Below are 22340 nucleotides of genomic sequence, written 5' to 3'. Positions count from 1 at the left end.
TATGGTAAAATGCATCTTTTACCTTTTAAGTCTTCTTCCTCTCATGCTCAGGAACCACTTGAGTTAGTTCACACTGATGTATGGGGCCCTGCACCAATAATGTCATCCTCTGGTTTTAAATATTATGTGCACTTTGTTGATGATTTTAGTAGGTTCACTTGGATTTATCCCTTGAAACAAAAATCTGAGACTGTGCAAGCTTTCACTCAATTTAAAAACTTGACCGAAAATCAATTTAATAAAAAAATCAAAGTAATTCAGTGTGATGGTGGTGGTGAATACAAACCTGTGCAAAAACTTGCAATTGAAGCTGGCATACAGTTTAGAATGTCATGTCCATATACCTCTCAACAAAATGGAAGAGCTGAGAGAAAACACAGACACATAGCTGAGTTTGGGTTAACCTTGCTTGCACAAGCAAAAATGCCCTTACATTATTGGTGGGAAGCCTTCTCTACTGCAGTATATCTCATAAACAGATTGCCATCACAAGTTACTCAAAATGAGAGTCCCTATTCACTCATGCTTCATAAAGATCCTGACTATAAACTTCTAAAACCTTTTGGTTGTGCTTGTTACCCTTGCCTCAAACCTTATAACCAACATAAGCTACAATTCCACACAACTAGGTGTGTCTTCTTAGGCTATAGCAACTCTCACAAAGGGTACAAATGTCTCAACTCTCATGGAAGGATTTTCATATCAAGACATGTCATCTTCAACGAAGATCACTTTCCATTCCAAGATGGGTTTCTCAATACAAGATGTCCTTTAAAAACAACAATTAACAATCCATCTACTTCTTTTCCTTTGTGTAGTGCAGGTAATTCCAACAATGATGAAAGCACACAAATGACTGAAGAAGAAATTCCAGTTGAGATGAATTCAGAAGAAGCACAAAATGAACCACTTCAAACTGAGCATTTTCAAGATGTGAACAGCGACACTGAACAGACAAATAATAGTTCATCAGAAGCTGACACAACTCATGAAGAGTCACCAGACATAGCTCAACAATATGTGAATGAATCAAGTCTGAACACAAATACAGGAAACACAATTCATACCAGGAGTAAGTCAGGCATTCACAAACCAAAGATACCTTATGTTGGACTAATTGAGACCCACAAAGACACAATGGAACCTGCAAATGCCAAGGAAGCTCTCACAAGACCTTTATGGAAAGAAGCAATGCAAAAGGAATTCCAAGCCCTCATGTCCAATAAAACATGGATACTAGTCCCCTACCAAGATCAAGAAAACATAGTTGACTCAAAATGGGTTTTCAAAACCAAATACAAGTCAGATGGCTCCATAGAAAGGAGGAAAGCTAGACTAGTTGCAAAAGGGTTTCAACAAACAGCTGGAATTGACTATGAAGAAACATTTAGTCCTGTAGTCAAAGCTAGCACAGTTAGAATTATCCTTTCAATTGCAGTGCACCTCAATTGGGAAGTCAGACAACTAGACATCAACAATGCATTCCTAAATGGATATCTTCGAGAAACAGTATACATGCATCAACCAGAAGGATTTGTTGATTCAACCATGCCCAATCACATATGCAAACTATCTAAAGCAATTTATGGATTGAAGCAGGCACCAAGAGCTTGGTTTGATAGTCTGAAAACTGCATTGCTAAACTGGGGCTTTCAAAACACAAAGAGTGATTCTTCTCTCTTTCTTCTAAAAGGTAAAGATCATATCACCTTTCTCCTTATATATGTGGATGACATAATCATCACAGGCAACAATAATAGGTTCCTTCAAGCTTTCATCAAACAACTCAATGATGTCTTCTCTCTGAAGGATTTGGGTCAATTACACTATTTTCTAGGCATAGAAGTGCAAAGAGATTCAAGTGGAATGTACCTCAAACAATCCAAATATATAGGTGACCTGCTGAAGAAATTTAAGATGGATAATTCCTCACCATGTCCAACACCTATGATAACAGGTAGGCAATTCACAGTTGAGGGGGAGAAATTAAAAGATCCAACTGTGTTCAGACAAGCCATAGGAGGACTACAATACCTCACTCACACAAGACCTGACATAGCTTTTTCAGTAAATAAACTCAGTCAATACATGAGTTCACCCACCACTGACCATTGGCAAGGCATAAAAAGAATCTTGAGATATCTCCAAGGCACCATCAATCATTGCTTGCACATCAAACCATCCACTGACTTGGATATAACAGGCTTCTCTGATGCAGATTGGGCCACTAGTGTTGATGATAGAAAATCTATGGCTGGTCAATGTGTGTTCCTTGGTGAAACACTTGTCTCTTGGTCCTCAAGAAAACAAAAGGTAGTATCAAGATCAAGTACAGAGTCAGAGTACAGAGCTCTAGCTGACCTAGCTGCTGAGATAACATGGATTCGTTCACTACTTACTGAGCTTAAACTCCCATTGCTAAGGAAACCCGTACTATGGTGTGATAACTTAAGTGCCAAGGCACTGGCTTCTAATCCAGTTCTGCATGCTCGTTCTAAGCATATTGAAATTGATGTTCATTATATCAGAGACCAAGTACTACAAAATGAAGTTGTTGTGGCTTATGTTCCCACAACTGATCAAATTGCAGATTGTCTCACCAAGCCATTAAGCCATACTCGTTTCAGCCAAATCAGAGACAAACTTGGCGTGATCCACTCACCACCAGTTTGAGGGAGGGAGTTAGAAACATATCTCCATGATATCAGGGGTAGTTAGAAACATGTCTCCATGATATCAGGACTAGCATTAAATCCAGCATTATGTCTTGCACTACTAGCATTATTTTAGTATTATGCTTTTCACTTTAATATTGTATATATGTGTGTAAGTTGTGGTCAGTACCGCATATAGAAAAAATATATACAAATTATTCTTTCTGGTCTGAGTTTCACATGGTAGTGTGGGGTCAACAGAATGAAGTCTGAATCATCTTATGTAGGCTAATAAGAAGTCATGGTGACAGTGTGACACGCCAAATCCACCTCATCAGATTGGAACCACCATCTTATAATGTTTGCAGATGTTGGCCATGAGAACGGCTATTGTTTATATTTGTACTATGGATTATTTTGTAGATCTTGTCGTTGATTGGATAATTTAATTTCCCTCCTTGATTCTCATAAATGGGAATGAGGGAACACAGATTAAAATCCTAAATGATATTCACACCTTTTTTTTTACAGAAAATTAAAGTAGTCACAGTACAACCAAAATGACGATGCATTAGGACATTTCCAATCCATGTATTGAAATCCGTACAAATGATCAAAATAGCTAGATGCAAACTAAAGATACATATAGAATTTTCAAAAGACAATAGAGCGTTAATAAACCAAAATTCAAATCTTAACAACCAAACAAAAATCTTGTGCATATGACCGAATGTCAGTAATAATTCGAGATCCATTGTCTTTGATTTAATCCAACTTCGAAAAAAGATATTTGCAGGTGTTCGCACAAAAAATCGACTATGAGTGGTCTTTGAGATGACCAATTGTGCCACGTATTGACAAGACCTTTGAGATGACCGTGAACTCAGTTGTGATAATAGCTTTAAGCTTCTTACTAGAGTCCTTTCCAAACAATTCAACAAACATATAGGGTGCAAACTTGAAGCAAAATAAGGAACACAAAACACAAAAATCAAGCATAACATGGAAAACAATAAAACACGAACGAAAGCATCATAGCTCAAACTCTGTGTTGTTGTAGTCCCGACACATTGTTACCATGGTAGCTTTCGAGGGGGCGTTCAGATGCGTTTCAGTTTCGGTTGAGATGACAACAATAACAGTAAGATATGAAGGTGGTGGATGCGGTGGCGGAGATAAAGCCTTGAACCAACATTGAGAAACCCGAACCAAAGCAGGGGTTGAAAGAGAAATCACTCACATAAACCCGAACGGCAGGGGTTGATCCAAAAAAATACTCCCACATTTTAAGTGTTAATTTGTATCTGACTTCTCGATATATACCGCATATCAGTTTGTTTCTCACCTCGGATTTCCGCAATCCAGAAATCTCTTCCTTTTCTCTCTTTTGTCTATCCCTTTGAATTCAAGGGTCGTAATCTATAATTCTCGGACAATGCATAGAGCAATTTATTAAGTATTCAACAAGTAAACGTCGATTACTTTGTTAGGGTGTAGATGTACCAATTTGTTCCTCTACTTTCATAAGATGTTAAGTTAGCCTTCCACTTTAGAGAAAGTCAAGTTAATAATATCTGCATAATTTCAAGGACCAAATAGACACTAAATATGTGTCTTAGCTCAGTTGATAGAGTTTAGCTAAGTTGATAGAAACAATGCAATAATATATGCAAGGTCTGAGGTTCAATCCCCGGCCACCACACAAAAAAGAACACTAAATATGTAGTAACTTCTAGAATCAACTCGATACTCCGTGGGTAAAGACATAGATAATTTCCCTAACGAAAACACTAAATATGTAGTAACTTCTAGAATCAACTCGATACTCCGCGGGTAAAGACATAGATAATTTCCCTAACGAGTATCAAAATTTGACAATCTAATAATCAAAACTATAGTAATTGAATAAATTAAGTTCCAAATATTAAAAGATTTTTTTTTTAAACTATTTGATATTATTAAAAGATTTAATTTTACACTATTTGATATTTCCTTTTCAATAAAAAATTATTTAATACTAACCAAGTTGCTTGGGTTCCGGTGGCAATGAGCTCCTTCCAAGGACGTATCCGGGTAATAGCGGGTTCGATTCCCACGGGGAACAACGCTTGGCCAGTGCGCATGCCTCTACGCATGAGCCGGATTAGTCGTCCATCATTGGTGGATCGAAAACCGGTGAGAAAGCCAAAAAAAATTATTTAATACTAGCGTTCAAACGTGTCCGTTTGCTTGCTTTTCTGTTGCGCTAACATGTAAATTATACGCAATGTTTTATATCAAATTTTGATTTTTATTAAAATTATATGTATAGATGTGTTACTTTTAAATAGTAACAAACTGTTTATATTTCACTAACAATATAACAAATATAATAAAGTTCATATTTTTTTTCAATAACACCAATAATTTCTTAAAATAAATTTGTTTAAGGGCGTAACTGAAATAATGAAAAATTCAGCCCATAAAAATCATTCCCTTTATATGTTGTTATAGATATTAGGGGTGTTCGCGGTGTGGTTTGGTTCGGTTTTGAGGGTAAAAGTCATCCGAACCGCAAGATAAAAAAGCATGCGGTTTGGTTTGGTTCGGTTAACTTTAAAAATAAAATCCGAACCAAACCAAACCAATGCGGTATGGTTTGGATCGGTTAGTGTGGTTTTTTCAAGACGATATAATTTTTTGTTTCCAACATTAAAATTAAGTTAAAAAGCCGAAACGGAACATATTTTTCCCAATGTTTTAAATTTCATCAAACATTACAATTTAAGTTTCATTTTACAATGTTTCCAACGACATAGACCAAGTTAAAAACGTGGACAAAAAGTAATCATATTTTGTAAGAAATGCAAAATACTAAGAATTTAACATTCTCTAAAAGTACAAGCAACACATAAAATACGTTTTTGAAATAAAAAGCAAAGAAGGAACTAAACAAGAGAAAAAATATGTCATTTTATAAAAGTTTTCATTGAGTTTATAGGAGTATTGGTCTAGGTGACATATGTTTAATTAATATTTTTCTTTGTACCAAAAAAAAAATTAATATTTTTCTTATGTTGCGGTTTGGTTTGATTTGGTTCGGTTGGTAAAATGAAAACCGTAAACCAAACCAAACCATGCGTTGAGTAAGAAAATGATCCGATTACATCCGAACCATAAGTGGTTTTTTGCGGTTTTGGTTTGGGTTGATTCGGTTTGCGGTTTTTTTTATTGGGTTGGTTCGGTTTTGAACACCCCTAATAGATATATATGTTTGTTATTTTTAAATAGTAGTAAAGAATTATGTTTTTGTGGGGAGTAACAAACTATGTTTATCTTTTACCAATAATATAACAAATATAATAAAAATTCATATATTTTTCAAACAAATATATATTAAAAATTCTTATATTTTTCAATAACATCAACAATATACTAGCATAGTAGCATTCTTAGATGCAAATTTGTTTAAGCGTACAAAATGAATAATGAAAAATTCAACCCATAAAAATCATGTATATATTCCATCAAATAAAATATAAAGGATGAAATAAAATAATTTTAGCATATGACAATAATTAGCAAAATAAAAATATAGTAATACAATTATAAAATTACGTAACCATAAATATCCAATTTATATAATATTTAGTTGGGATGATCATTATGAAACCATATGATACAATTAAATGATTAAATTGGAAAAAAAAAGAATTATTTGTAAATTTTTGTGTAGAGTTCAATATGCATGTTTCTATTTTTATCCATTTGTTTCTAATGTGCATGTGTTTCATCAAGAACAAGATTTATTTGTAAATTTTTGGTAGAGTTCAATATGCATGTTTCTATTTTTAATCAACATTTTATCAACTTGTTTCTAATGTCCGTGTGTTTTGTCAAGAACAATAACTATTTGTAAATTTTTGGTAGAGTTCAATATGCATGTTTCTATTTTTAATAATCAACATTTTATCAATCTGTTTCTTATGTGCGTGTGTTTTGTCAAGAACAAGACTATAGTGCGTGTGTGAGAAGCATGAAACAAATTATTAGGGAAAAAAAAAGAGAGAGAAGCTTAAAAGAAATCTCAAAAAAATAAAAGAAACTTTAAAAAACAAATAGATTATCGGAAAATTGCTTCAATTGATGGTTTTTTTTTATTTAAACTGGATGTTGGCATAAGAGGTTTGTATTTAAGTTTTTTTTTTTGAAGTAGTATTTAAGCTTTATTTAGCATTCAATTATTGCTTCAAAGATTATTTATTTTGTTAATCAAAGATAAAGATTACCCAAAGAAACACTTTGAAACAAAACAAATCAAAATAATTGAATAATTTCAAATTTGAAAAACTTCAACCTAATTCACCGAACTAGCAAGTTTATTTTATGGATAAGATGCACCCAATTTTTTAGGTAAACGGTTCAAATTATCATTTGTAACAAATTATGGATACGAAATTATATAATAGTGGACTCAACTCAAACCTTCAGTTGTTTCATCGAAGTTTTGTTTATGCACATGCTCTTTCTCTTTGGTACGTAAAACATTCCTATTTTCCTTTTTGCTAAGCACTTCACATCAATTTTGCTCTCAAATTTCTTTTCCCTTTGCATGATTTAGTTTTGTTTATGCACATGCTCTTTCTCTTTGGTACGTAAAACATTCCTATTTTCCTTTTTGCTAAGCACTTCACTTTAGTTTTGTTTATGCACATGCTCTTTCTCTTTGGTACGTAAAACATTCCTATTTTCCTTTTTGCTAAGCACTTCACATCAATTTTGCTCTCAAATTTCTTTTCCCTTTGCATGATTTACTTGATTTCACACACACATATATGTACAACATCAACAGTATCCATGTACTTTTAGTTTATGGAAGTTTTGGTATTAAATTTATTTTGAAGTTTGTTTGGATTGAATCTGTTTTGAGAAAATTTATTCTCTTTTTTTTTTTTACGCATTGTGAAAATTTACTTTTCATCAAGTTTGTTAAGTGTGGAGTACACATATAATTATTAAAATTTAATAACTCTTTTTAACTTGAGTAGCTTTTGTTTTAAAAAGTAGGAACATACGTAAATACAAATTAAGAAAAGGTTTTGCTTGTTTTAAAAAAAATTCAAAAACAGGATTAGGATTTGATCAAACCATAAAAACAGAAAGGTATATTTGTATTCTTAAAATTTTCTAAATTAATGCAAAAACGTAAGAATTTTTTTTATGTCAATCTAAGAATATATATGCTATTATTTTAAACTTTTGATTGAAATATGGATGAGTCAGTAACCAAAAAAAAAAAAGAAATATGGATGAGTCTCTATGTTAAGTTATGGAGTGAAGTTTTAGGAATACATACAAAATTAACTCAAGTTGTTTATTTTGTCAATAAATAAAATCTTTGTCAATAAATAAAAAATAAAAACTTAGCTGTGTATATAATTAATAACAATACCTGACAGCATGTTTCTACTTTCTAAACTCTTTAAACTTTTTTTAATTCTCTATTTTTTTGTTTTCTAAACTCTTAACTTTCTTTGTGATTTGAAAGAACACAATGGCTGGAGGTTACATAGCACAAGGATCTGGAAAAGAATATCCGGGAGAATTCACCTTTAGGGTGTTCATCATTTGCATGACTGCAGCATGTGGAGGCTTAATCTTTGGTTATGATCTTGGCATTTCAGGTACAATATTCTAATTTTTTTTTCTTCTTTTTTTTTTCCATTTAAGTGTTTGACAAAATATGTCTCAAGAATTGTTCATGTGACAATAATTATCTGATTAATGACATGATAATGAATTAATGTATAGGTGGAGTTACAGCAATGGATTCATTCTTAATGAAGTTCTTTCCAGATGTTTACGCTAAACAGCTAAACACTAAACCTGTAGATAATCAATACTGCAAATTCGACAGTCAGACACCAACGTTGTTTACATCCTCTTTGTATTTGGCCGCTCTTGTGGCTTCTCTTGGAGCATCCACCGTAACTAGAATCTTTGGAAGACGTCTTGCCATGCTATCTGGTGGTGTTCTTTTTCTCGCCGGAGCTGCCATGAATGGATTCGCTGAAAAAGTGTGGATGCTTTATGTTGGTCGCATGTTGCTTGGTTTTGGGATAGGATGTGATAACCAGGTAAAAATATTACGTGGTTAATTTTTAATGAATAAACACTTAGATTAATGTACATCAACCATGAGTATGTTTTTATTCCAGATAGATTAGAAAGAGTATGTTTTTATTCCAGATAGATTAAAAAAAAACATGAACAAAAAATGCAAGGATACCATAATTGTATGCCTGTTTGCTTTTATTACAAATTGAAATAAAATATATCACGAAATTAAGTTGTGTGCGTAAATTGTTAACTACTCTTTTCTTTTTTGACAAATGTTAATTACTCATATTGTTATATATAGTTCAACTGATTTATTATTTAGATAGTTTACTAATGTTGAATATTTTTTACAACAGTCTGTACCAATCTATATGTCTGAAGTTGCGCCCTACAAGTATAGATGACGTAGCTAAAAAGGAGTTGATTAAGATTAGGGGAACTTCAGATGTTGATGATGAGTTTAACGATTTACTTGCAGCAAGTCAAGCCTCTAAAGCCATCAAACACCCTTGGTCTATTTTGTTGACGAGGCAGTATAGGCCTTAACTTACCATGGCCACAGCTATTCCATTCTTCCAGCAACTCACTGGGATGAATGTCATCACATTTTATGCTCCAGTTTTGTTTAAAACTATCGGATTTGGTTCTAATGCTTCCCTTATGTCAGCCATGATCACCGGAGGTTGTAATGCATTAGCAACGTTTGTTTCAATTCTAACTGTTGATAAGTTTGGAAGACGTACTCTATTCTTAGAAGGAGGAGCTCAAATGTGTATTTGCCAGGTACATTGATTAAATAACTCCCTTAATTTAATTTTTGAAATATTTAATCGACATTAAATTAGATTTGACTATTGATTCACAAAAAAAAAAAATAGATTTTACTATTTTGGTATTTTCAACTCTTAGTATTGAGAAACCTACTAATTTTTTGTTTATCGTATTGAGAAGCGTTTTGACACACTTTTTGTCAATATACCTTTGGAAAATTTATTTGTTGCCTAATTTTATTTTAGTTTATTTGTTCATATCAATTATCATATGAACTTTGAAATTCACAACACACATAATGTAGACTAATGATTTGCGCTAGCGTCGGTGGTTAGGCAAATAACACATAACAATTTGTATACTTTTTATAGTCTTTAAACGGTACTTATATTTTGTTGCTAATACAAATTTATTAATTTTGGCTTTGGCACAGATCATTGTAGCCGTGGCCATTGCATCTAAATTTGGAGTTGATGGAAATCCTGGTGAGCTGCCAAAGTGGTATGCATTGCTTCTTGTGATAAGCATATGCGTGTATGTTATGGGTTTCGCATGGTCTTGGGGTCCATGTCGATTAAATATTTCATAAATTAAATTAAGGGAGTTATTTAATTAATGTACCTGGCAAATAGACATTTGAGCTCCTCCTTCTAAGAATAGAGTACGTCTCCCAAACTTATCAACAGTGAGAATTGAAACAAACGTTGCTAATGCATTACAGCCTCCGGTGATCATGGCTGACATAAGGGGAGCATTAGCACCAAATCCGATAGTTTTAAACAAAACTGGAGCATAAAATGTGATGACATTCATGCCAGTGAGTTGCTGGAAGAATGGAATAGTTGTGGCCATGGTAAGTTGAGGCCTATACTGCCTCGTCAACAAAATAGACCAAAGGGTGTTTGATGGCTTTATAGGCTTGACTTGCTGCAAGTAAATCGTTGAACTCATCATCAACATATGAAGTTCCCCTAATCTTAATCAACTCCTTTTTAGCTACGTCATCTAGACCTCTTTCAATCAATGAACTTGGTGAATCAGGAAGAAAGATTGCACCAATAATGATCATTATCGCGGGAACTCCAGCATATCCCAAACTATATCGCCATCCTTCCCCGTTCTTCATGTTTGCAAAAAAATAATTGAGGATGTTGGCCACAAAAATGCCTATAGTTATTGCCAATTGGAACATCATGTTAAGAGCTCCTCTATACTTGTAGGGCGCAACTTCAGACATATAGATTGGTCAGACTATTGTAAAAAATATGCAACATTAGTAAACTATCTAAATAATAAATCAGTTGAACTATATATAACAATATGAGTAATTAACATTTGTCAAAAAAGAAAATAGTAGTTAACAATTTACGCACACAACTTAATTTCGTGATATATTTTATTTCAAACAGTAATAAAAGCAGAAAGGTAGAAGCAATTATGGTATCCTTGCAATTTTTGTTCATGTTTTTTTTTTATCTGTCTGGAAACAAAACATACTCTTTCTAATCTATCTGGAATAAAAACATACTCATGGTTGATTGATGTACATTAATCTAAGTGTTTATTCATTAAAAATTAACCACATAATATTTTTACCTGGTTAGCACATTCTATTCCAAAACCAAGCAACATGCAGCCAACATAAAGCATCCACACTTTTTCAGCGAATCCATCCATGGCAGCTCCGGCGAGAAAAAGAACACCACCAAAGAGCATGGTAAGACGTCTTTCAAAGATTCTAGTTACGGTGGATGCTCCAAGAGAAGCCACAAGAGCGGCCAAATACAAAGAGGATGTAAACAACGTTAGTGTCTGACTGTCGAATTTGCAGTATTGATTATCTGCAGGCTTAATGTTTAGCTGCTTAGCGTAAACATCTGTAAAGAACTTTATTAAGAATGGATCCATTGCCGTAACTCCACCTATACATTAATTCATTATCATGTCATTAATCGAAAAAGGTAGAGTTGAAATTACCATTGAAGGTGAAGAATTTTTGTGGGGAGCTTGTCGGAATTGCCTGCCTATGAGAGTTTAGTTGCAAACAAAAGGTGTTAAGTTCCACGATCAATGAGCGACGTGTGTAGAATTTGTTGAAGACAGTGCTCATCTCTTTTTTATGTGTAGCAAAAGTATTCTTTTTTGGTAGTGTACCGGGTTATGGAATGCACAGTTGTCCGTTCTCGATCCTAAGGTAGGCTTCACGTCGAATGTGTTTGTTGTTTTGCAACATTTTGATAAGTCGCAACAGCAAGTTTTTGGTGTGACCCTTTGGAGTAATTGGAATCATAGGAACAATAAGGTATGAAATAATATCATCAAATAGGCTTAAACAATTTGTGTACGGGCAATTTTTCTCCTTGCTAGTTGGTTGAATGCCCAAATTATGTGTAACCACACTATCAGACAACCTAATACTCACGATGAGTTGCAATGGCATAAACGGAGTCTTGGCAGGTACAAATGTAATGTAGATGTTTCATTTTTTTCATGCTCTGAACAAAGTTAGACTTTGTACGTGCATTCGAGATGATGAGAGTAATTTTGTGTTGGCTAAAACATAGTGGTTGGCTCTGCTCCTTGATGTAGATTTAGGGGAGTCTTTAGATTTGTTATCGCACTTACGTGGGCGCGTGACCTTCAGTTGGGTATAATGGACTTTGAGTTCGGTTTGAAAACAGTGGTGGGCAGTCTCTGTGGTAGTAAACATGGCGTTTCTAACTACAACGTAGTGATCATCGATTGTAAACACCTTGTAGCTTTCGATTTAGTAGTCTCTGATGTTAGGTTTATTTAGAGACAAACCAATGAAGTTGCCCATACTTTAGTAAGGGTGGTTTTATGTCCTCCTAGTTGCCACGTTCATGTTAAGCCTTAATCTCACATCTCTACTCTTATTATAAATAAAAAAATAAAATGCACCAAGTTTTTTGCAGTAAAAAAAAACTAAAAGAAAGCAAAAACAATTGTGTTTTTTTTTTGTAAAAAAAACAATAAAGTTAAATTAATAAAACTATCCTTCAATTTTAAATGACATAAAATAGTGAAAAGTGGGTTTTGGGTCAAAAGGAAGTGGGAGTATGCTTGCTAACTTATTCTTTTATGTTTTTGGGTGAGAGTAAGTTAGTAACCTCTATGTAACATTATTTATTATTTTATGGCTTAAATATGTCATCGGTCCACACTTTCATCACATTTTGACATTAATCCCTGCATTTTTTTTTTTTTTGCATTGGTCTTTGCATTATCTAAAACTTTTGCCATTGGTCCTTATGTTAAGTCAAGCAAGACTAATATTGTGCCACGTAGACCCATCATTCCACGCCACGTGATGTACTAGAAGACAAAAAATCCAACTCCCACTAGGTCTCCAAAAAGTTTGTTTAAGAGGCTTAAGAATTTTTATATATAAGAAGTGTAAGATCAATTTTTCAAAAAAAATAAATAAAATCCTAACAACTTTTTTGGCTCAAAAAATTTGCTTAAGAGACTTACAAACATTTATATATATATATATATATAAGAGTTTTAAAATCATTTTTGAAAAAAATAAAAAGGCAAAAAAAAAATTGTAAACTCATAACAACTTTTTTGCTCAAAACTTTGCAACATTTTCTCTCCAAAAATTTGCTTAAGAGACTTGAGAACTTTTATATATAATAATAAAATATGTAAGATTGTTTTTTCAAAAAAGAATGAAAAAAAATTGTTTATAAATGTGATCGGAATGACTAATTCAGTCGAGAATATTTCCACTCCGTATTTTTGATTTAAAAATCACTTGGAAAACAAAACAGATGAAATAATTCCTTAAAAAAAACAGATGAAATAAAATATTTAATTAATTTAAATTTAAAAATCTAGAAATTAATAAATCAGATTTTTATTCTTCAAAAAAAAAAAAATCAGATTTTTATAGATTTGATTGACCCTCAATTTCGTGGAAAATTGTAACAGATTTGCGTTGCAACAACAGGATATGAACGACTACGACTACGAGAGCTAAGCAGAATTTACTGTATTATTATAGTCACAAAAAAAGTTTGTTAATTAATATTATAGTAATAAAAAAAAATCATAAAAAGCGAAACTGAAATATCACACTCAAACCCTTCACACTCACATTGCAATTTTCTTTCTCCGCATGCTCTTCCTCTTCGGTACGTAACATTACGCAATTTCAATTTCAATTTCAAATAATTTCTTTCGTATTTTTGTTTATGATGATGATGTTAATTAATTAATTAACTTTCATTGTTGATTATCAATCATAACCAGATCGTTAAACAATGAAGGGTTTTGGGTCATACAACGATTGGCCCTATTACGCTGCTTCATCAAATTTATCAGCTTCTGCTACACCTTTTAGCGTTGTTAATCATCAATATTCAAATCCAATCAAAGAATCTGATTCTGTTTCTGGTGATTCTTCTAACCAATTTGGCTATTCAGATGGAACAAATTCGCAACAATATTTCAATTCATCTGATCCTTGGAATTCCTATTATGGATTTACAGCTTCGGACGGGCCTTCTCGATTTGATTATGGTAAGAAGCCTTATGAGTTTGGGTTTGCTGGTAAAGGTAATCAGATTGGTGTTGGGAGTAGTAGTTTTGGCTCGAATCAAACTAATTTTACTGGTTCTGCTGTTGATGAAAGGTTGAAGATGAAGTTAGGTATGTTTGCTACTTTGTTTTGTGATTTTCTAGTTTCATGACCTCGTTGTAATTGTTGAGATATTAGAGTTGATCAAAATCAACCTATGATTCTATGAATCACTTGCATAGACGCCAGACACGACACTGACAGGTCAACACTAAAGTAATTTGAACAAATAACTTAAACAAATGTAATGATTACATGTATGAGTGTTGTATTGGTGTCAAACACATACGTGTCTCCTTCCATCTGTGCTACAGGGAAAGCAAAGGGATTTTTGAAAATTTTAACAGCGCATCATCGCACTCGTGGAGAAACTCTTTTGTAATTTGAATGTAATACAATATATAGACAATATCAGCATCGTTGGATTAATTTTATAATTATTTTATGTAATATAAAATAGTTCAGACAAAAATCTGGGATGTTGAGCGTCATTGGATTAATTTTATAATTATTTTATGTAATATAAAATAGTTCAGACAAAAATCTGGGATGTTGATAGTATTTATATCAGAATATGTATGTATGTTGTCTCTCATTAGGCGAAGTTTTCCTAAGAAAGACTGCATAATGTATTTGAAATAAGCACACATGAAGAATGGAATACATAATTCATTTGAAATAAGCAAGCCTGAAGAAGGGAACATATAAATGTAACAGTAGTTTATATGCAAATGTTTTTTGTCAGCTAAGCATTTTTACTGTTAGTCAGTAATAAAAAGTTGATTTTTCGAACTTGTAATAAGGCGTTTTTCTCCAATTGAAATGTCATCTTCTGAAAATATTTTTCAAGGTAAGCTTTCTTTCAAGTTGGTAAGATCAATGCTCTCTCTTTGTTTCTAATTAAAACAGAGATTGAAAAGTATTATTGAAAAATGTTCTCAAAGGGACAATTAAGTAACAAAAGAAATAATTCTATTTGGTGATGCCAAATAATAGCAAACCAAATTTTCATCTATGTCAAAATAAGTGTAGTTTTTATTTTAAATGCAGGGTGTCAAGATATAACTGACAGTCATGGTGAGGTTCCACATATGACTGGTTGGGAGAAACATAGCTTGCCTAAAAGTGTGGATCGCATAGATGAGAAATCTTGCTGGTGGAGAACTACCAAACCCATGCCAGTTGATTTTTCGCATACATCAGTTTTGCAACCCCCTTCGTTGTCTCCAGATACTCATCATGAGGCCCCTCTGAAACTGGCTGTGGATTCAGGGAACCACCACTTTTCATATAGTGGTGTATATGACAAACACTTGGGGAAGCAAGATAAGCTATCAAGAGTTGATACAGTTTCTTCAGCACCTATAACAGGATCAGTTACAGATTTAAACGTTGGCATTTTTGTGCCAGATGGAGACCTTAAACCCAATAATTTCTATGATATAAAGGAGGCTCACCCCAAGCCTAGTCTTGGGACTGCTGGTTACTTTGGTTTAGATCATCTCCGCATGCATCTAGATAGAAGTGAACATTCCTCATCAAACAATGCAATGATTCCAGACATGAACGTTTCAGGGGATGTTGTGGATTATCTGCATAAAGCAAGGCATGAATTTCAAAATCCTAATCCAAATCTCGGTCATTTAAGCTTGAGACTCGATGCTATTCAGGGTGTCAATTCTATTGATAATGCTATTCAGTGTGGTGGTGATCCATGTAATCCTTCTGTAGACTCACCTTGCTGGAAAGGAGCTCCTAATGCTCATTTTTCTTATTATGGATCTTCTGAGGCCTTACCTCCTGACCATCTGCCCAAAAATGAAAAGTACTTTGGTTCTGTTACTCAAGACCCTCAGAATTTTCTTCACGAAAGTAATGTCAAAAAGCCATGGGACAACGGCTTCCAAATGCACATTCCAATTGTTGATCAGGAAACAAGTTCAGCAGGTTCTCCCAGGAAATTTTCAGAAACAAGGTTTGCATCTGAAGATTGCAAGTCAGATGGTGCAGTGGGTGCTGGACCTTTTCACTCGGAGCCATGTTGTGATTACGGGCTTCAACATCAATATGATACCAAACTGAAGGAAAATAGTGTACCACCAACCAAGCCAATTGATGGTAAGTCTGGATCTTCACATGATGAGCGTCAAGTTACAGAGGAAAACAAGTTGATGACTCAAAAACTACATACCTTAGGCATAGGTGGTGTAGATGCTGGATGCAATAAAAATATATGCTCAATGTCTGGTACATCTCATATCGAAGGACATGCCTTGTCTTTGTCTTCCTCAGTGGGAGATGCACCTGCTACACCTAAACAATCAGCTGGGAAAGTATCAACTGAGAAATTGGATGTCCAGATGCTGGTTGGTACCATGCAAAATTTGTCACAATTGCTTCTTAATCATTGTTCAACTGATGCCTCTGAACTGGAAGAACGAGATTGCAACATCCTTAGAAATGTGATCAGTAATCTTAATACTTGTGTTTTGAAGAATGCTGAGCAAGTTAACCCAGATCAAGAATGTCTTTTCCATCAGCCAGAAACTTCCAGATGTACTGTGGAATCATGTGAGCCTCAACAGGTATGTCCTTGTTTCTTCTATTCAATAATAACCCACAGCCCAGCAGAGGATATCTGAAATACTTTTTTATACGAGTTACTGGAAATTTATATTTATTTGCCTTATTGATTGATGATATGAATTAAACAAAAACTGAAATTCATTTATTTCCAAACATTTAGCATAGAAAACGAAAACTTTCCAGACTTACATAAACACCTTTGCTGTCCATCACAGTAAACTGGCCTTCATTCAATATGATTATAGCTATTGCATCAAACAAAGAAATTACTGAATGAATACTTTAAAGTCCCCATCTATAGGATTAAACTTCGTTTGAAGCTTAAAAACATGAGGTCACCGGGGCAATTTGGCCTTGTAAACATTACAGCCCATGTGATTAGAGTGATTTTGATGTGTTTTCCTATGTTTGGATTGAAAAATGGATTGTAATATAGCTCAAAGAGTGCTTGTGTGGTAGGGAAAAAAACAGAAAAGTAAAGTGTAACAAGAAGAAACAGATAACAAAGATCGATACATACTTAATTTTATAAAATGTAATAACATAAAAAGATATATGCTGCTATATATGATGTATATAGTAATTTTCTTCTAATTCATAGTGTGTTGGCAATATTATGATAGAAACCGGTACCAAACATAGAAATATAATTAAAATAACTTACTTTTATTGATTATAGAATAGAATTACACAATGGGTTCCCAAGGAATTCTAGAGTTTCGGGTCTCTCCCTCCAAGAATTTGAGAGCTTCATTCTCCCAACCAATAACCTGTCCCAAATGAAATGCCTACCATTTTTTTCCTTCAGTTTCCTATTTCTTTAAAATCTGTCTAATAAATAACTGCCGGTCTAATTACATAACTGCTGCCTAAAACATAACTGACTGTTCTTGCCTAATAACATAATAATTACAGCCTAATATATAAGATGTCTTACATATTAGTTACCCATTTTTTTTTGAGAGATGAGGATAGGGTTCTGAGTTTTTTGGTTCCGTAATAAAATAAGCATAGCGGAGATGAGGATGTTGCGTTGGATGTGTTGTAAGACTAGATGGGATAGGTTTAGAAATGATAATACTAGGGAGTTGGGATAGCACCTATAGTAGAAAAGATAGTGGAAAATAGGCTTAGGTGGTTTGGACATGTAGCGAAAACCTATAGATTTTGTGGTAAGGAGAGTAGATCAGATGGAGGATAGTCAGATCACTAGAGGCAAAGGAAGACCTAGAAAAACTAGCAGAGAAACCATTAGGAATGATTTGAAAATATAAATGAGTTGGACCAAAATATGGTTTATGATAGAACATTATGGCGTAATTTGATCCATGTAGCCGACCCCGCTTAGAGGGAAAAGGCTTGGTTGTTGTTGTTGTTGTTGATATTGGAGGTAGTATTATTAACCATGATCTTTTTAAAATATATTATTCGCACTTTATCACCTGTGTATGTTCTCCAAATGTTTTCTCTGAATGTGTGTTTCAAGGCTGCCCAGTTAACCAAGATAGGATCGGAGAGCTCAATGGATGAGCTTGAAAATCTGCTTGCTCAAAAGAAAGATCTGTGTTTTGGATCCGGGAAGCCACATTGGATGGCTTCGGCTTCCATTTGCCCAAGCGGTGGGGCAGAAACGACAAAGGCAGAGAACATGACTACAGATGATGAGCGTGAAAATCTGCTTGCTCAAGCAGATCTGCCATATTGGATGCCTTCAGACTCCATTGCCCCAAGCGGGAGTGCAAAAATGACAAAGGCAGAGAGCATGACTAAGGTAATTTGATATCTCACCCAGTACTCTCTATCTCCTGATTCAGGTCTTCAACTAGAAAGTGGGGGATATATTACAGTGGAACTCAAAAATTCAATTGTTTTGGTCTACTTTTGATTTATAGGCTATAAAGAATATTCTTAGTGAGAATTTTGATGATGATGGAGCAACGGAGTCTCAGACTTTATTGTATAAAAATCTATGGCTCGAGGCTGAAGCTGCAATATGTTCTGTTTCTTTCAAAGCTCGCTATAATCAAATGAAGATTGAAATGGAGAAACACTCTTACAAGCAAAGAGGTTGGCAATTTGTTCCTAGTCTCAATATGACTCATTTTTTATCCTTGATTTTTTGAAGCTAAAGCTAATGTTTTTCTTTTCTATCTTATATAATGATGCTGTAGACATGGAGGAGCAATCAAAATCTGAGGTCATTCCTAGTTTAAGAAGTCAAAATTCTGCAATCGAAGTGAACAAATGTCCAAATTCTGGTTCTTCTGCCCAGGATTTGACTGGCTTACGTGCTATAAATCCAGAGGAACTCTCTCAGTTGAAATTTTGTTCTGACATGAACAGGCCTAATTCACTGACACCTGAAGCAGAGGGTAGTCAAAGCTTGTATAGTTTCATCCGGAATTATGCTGTTTCTGGCACAAACAAGAAGGCGGCTGGAAACGACGAGGCTTCTGTTATGGCCAGATACAATGTTATTAAATCCCGAGCTGATCAGCCATGCATCAATACTGATGATTTGGAGACACCATCAAACATAGCAGACAAGTTGGTGTCTAGAGAAATAGATAATCAAAACCAGGTCAATTTCTGTCAGGATTTTCCCATTCCTGGGAAAAACAAGGCTGACGATGAGACATCTGTTTTTGCCAGATACAATGTTATTAAATCCCGAGCCGATCAGTCATGCATCAATGCTAATGATTTGGAGACACCATCAAACATAGCAGACAAGTTGGCATCTAGAGAAATAGATAATCAAAACGAGGTTAATTTCTGTCAGGATTTTCCCATTCTTGGGAAAAGCAAGGCTGATTATGAGACATCTGTTTTGGCTAGATTTCATATTCTTAAATCCCGGGCTGCTGAAGATTCAAGCTCTGTATCTTCAACAGAGAAACTGTTTGAATTTTCTGGCAAAGGAATCGAGGACACAATAACTACAAAAGATGCATTAGAGGGTGAAAGTTTGGATGCCAATCTCAATTCTTACACTGCTGTGGACAAATCAATTCCAAAGGAGATTCATCTGGATTCGGAGGATATTGAAGAAGCTGAGCACTGCAGAACCTACAAGTTTCAGCTTCCTAATTATCACTCTGATGGCTTTGCATCAGATTGGGAACATGTATAGAAGAGGAGCTTGTTGGGCAAGAAACTGCTAAGAGTTGGATTATATGAATGAATAAATTTTCTTTCATGCATTAGTGCTCTTTATTATCTTTTATCAGACATAGATACTGCAGAATTTGATCCTTAACTCTTACCATGTTTTGTATATAACCCTGTCAGCATTTCTTTTCTTTATTATCTACATTGTGCGTACTTACTCAATATTGCTTGTGTGGTGTGACCATAATAATAAACAAGCATCGGGCTTAGATTGCATGTTTTCTCTGAGAACTTAAAGACATGTAATCTTTACCATTTTCTATAACAGCTTAAAAATGGAATGTTTGAAAATTACATACCATGTTTGTGCATTAGGTAACGAGGTTTCGGTGCAACAAATCCTCTAGGTATAATGAGGTTTCGGTGCAACAAATGCTTTAAGTATTCGAGACATTTTCATAATATAAAATTTCCACAAATTTGGTAGAGCTTATCATTTAGTATTGCTTGATTAGTTAGCAACTTTATTGGGATTTTTGCTTATTAATAGTTACGTTTTTATTTTTATTTTTTTTTGTAAAAAAACCCTATTTGTCTTTTCTGGTTTTACTTTATTGGGATTTTGGCTTATTAATATTTGCGTTTTTATTCTTATCACGAATTTCATTCTTACAATTGAAGTATTGGTTTGTATTTTTTTTTTTTTTTAATAAAATACAGAAATTGAATTGTACGCTGGAATTTGTAACACTCATACTTATCATGCTTATGTGCATCCATTACTTGTGTTAGACTTTGGTTCAATTAGTTGTGTGGTTGTACTCAGAAAAATTTAGTAACAAATTATGTCTTTTTTTAGGGGATTTATAATTCATTATGTTTGTTGACTAAAAAATGATAAAAGTTTTTTGACAACAGAAGAATTATTCGACGCCGTATTTTCATAAGATTGTCAATTTAATAAAAAAAATTCTCTCTTAATCAAACTAACATTGAACTTTATATGTATTTTTATATGATTGTTTCAAAAACTGACACGTTTTGGTTGTTCAAAAATCACACTTCTATTTGTCAAAAAAAAATATATGTATCACTCTTCTAATAAAATTTATAATAAAGTTATAATAACTCCTTTTCTTTTGCTGGCCTGGGCTATATAGGGCTATAGGTTGTTTTGGTCATGATACAACTACTTCTAAAATATAAGTTTGTTGTATACACAAAATAAGTTTAATAATATAACCCTATAATTATTTTGAGATATTAAGAGGACCTAATTCATCAAACCAACTCTTATACGAGTATTGATCATCACTATTTTTCAAAAAAATAAAGAGCTTTATACTCCAAACTTAGAGTAAGAGTAATAATATTGCTCGAGTAAAAAAAAAAAAAAAGTAACATTGCTCATCACAATTAATTAATCAATGAATATCGTTTATTTTTAGTTAAAAAATATATTTTTAAGATAACACTACTAATATATTATGAAATAAATATTTTTTTTAGGAAACAAATTAATTGTTGGCTTAAATATGGTATTGGTCCCTGCAAAATAGGCTAGTTTTGGTTTTAGTCCCTGCAAAAAAAATTTATAGTTTTTGGTCCCTGCAAAAATAGGCCAGTTTTGGTTTTAGTCCCTGCAAAATTTTTATTTTTGGAAATAGTCCCTGACACCAGTTATGTAATAAAAAAATATTAAAAAATTCTGGAAAAATGAAAAATTAATAAAAAAATTGAAAAAAAATATTAAAAAATTATGGAAAAATGAAAAATTAATAAAAAAATTGAAAAAAATATTAAAAAATTCTGGAAAAATGAAAAATTAATAAAAAATATAAAAAAATTCTGGAAAAATGAAAAATTAATAAAAAATTGAAAAAAATATTAAAAAATTCTGGAAAATTGAAAAATTAATAAAAATGAAAAAAAATAAGAAAAAATTAAAAAATTCTGGAAAAATTAATAAAAATAAAAAATGATTAAAAAAATAAAATAATCTAATAAAATGAAAAATAATGATAAATTCTGAAAAAAATAAAAAAGATTATAAAATTCTGAAAAAAAAAATTAAAAATTTTTTGGAAAAAATTAAAATTCTGGAAAAATGAAATTTTCGAAATTTTAATAAAAATTTTGGAAAATTTAATTAGTATATATGTCGAGCTTAAGTTTTTTCAGTGTATTTATTTCCAAAAAAATTTCCGGGAATTTTGTGTATTTATAAACCGAGAATAAGGGAAAAAATATGTGTATTTATAAACCAAGCTTAGGTTTTTTGTGTATTTTTCGAAATTTCGAAATTTTCATTAGTATTTTTTCCAGGAATTTTTGTGTATTTATAAACCGGGAACTTTTGTGTATTTATAAATCGAGAATAAGGGAAATTTCGAATATATACTAATCAAAATTTCGAAAAATACTAATGAAAATTTCAAAAATTTCATTTTTTTTTAAAAATGATTAATCTTTTTAATTTTTTTCGAAAATTTCGAAATTTTTTAGATATTTTC

General features: G+C 33.0%; 3 protein-coding genes and 1 pseudogene across 6 annotated transcripts; 3 read left to right on the top strand and 1 right to left on the bottom strand.

The window, feature by feature from the left end:
• The first annotated feature begins 7973 nt into the window (after positions 1–7973).
• Positions 7974–8809, top strand: LOC146941482 (sugar transport protein 1-like). Its single transcript, XM_085755274.1, has 2 exons — positions 7974–8317; positions 8445–8809. The coding sequence occupies exons 1-2, from the start codon at positions 8188–8190 to the stop codon at positions 8789–8791; spliced, it is 477 nt and encodes a 158-aa protein (XP_085611400.1). The 5' UTR covers positions 7974–8187; the 3' UTR covers positions 8792–8809.
• A 305-nt stretch (positions 8810–9114) lies between these two features.
• On the top strand, positions 9115–10190 carry LOC146941481 (sugar carrier protein C-like). Its single transcript, XM_085755275.1, has 2 exons — positions 9115–9536; positions 9958–10190. Exons 1-2 carry the CDS (start codon positions 9306–9308, stop codon positions 10111–10113), a joined length of 387 nt encoding a protein of 128 aa, XP_085611401.1. The 5' UTR covers positions 9115–9305; the 3' UTR covers positions 10114–10190.
• LOC146941480 (sugar carrier protein C pseudogene) lies at positions 10041–11538 on the bottom strand (annotated as a pseudogene).
• Positions 11539–13630: 2092 nt separating this feature from the next.
• LOC146941479 (uncharacterized) lies at positions 13631–20049 on the top strand. Of its 4 annotated transcripts, none has more exons than XM_085755272.1 (7): positions 13631–13684; positions 13803–13946; positions 14043–14201; positions 15181–16715; positions 18212–18487; positions 18609–18783; positions 18888–20049. In XM_085755272.1, exons 2-7 carry the CDS (start codon positions 13814–13816, stop codon positions 19847–19849), a joined length of 3240 nt encoding a protein of 1079 aa, XP_085611398.1. In that variant the 5' UTR covers positions 13631–13684; positions 13803–13813; the 3' UTR covers positions 19850–20049. The 4 variants fall into 4 exon arrangements, with proteins under 4 accessions (XP_085611398.1, XP_085611397.1, XP_085611396.1 ...); XM_085755271.1 differs by having other exon boundaries at positions 18203–18487; XM_085755270.1 differs by having other exon boundaries at positions 13803–14201.
• The last annotated feature ends 2291 nt before the right edge of the window (positions 20050–22340 follow it).

The sequence above is a fragment of the Medicago sativa genome, chromosome 3 (genome assembly GCF_051527215.1).
Source record: "Medicago sativa cultivar Bolivia chromosome 3, Bolivia_mono, whole genome shotgun sequence".
Taxonomy (NCBI): Eukaryota; Viridiplantae; Streptophyta; class Magnoliopsida; order Fabales; family Fabaceae; genus Medicago; species Medicago sativa.
The sequence above is the reverse complement of the archived record's forward strand: the minus strand, read 5'-3'. Positions and strand labels throughout refer to the sequence as shown.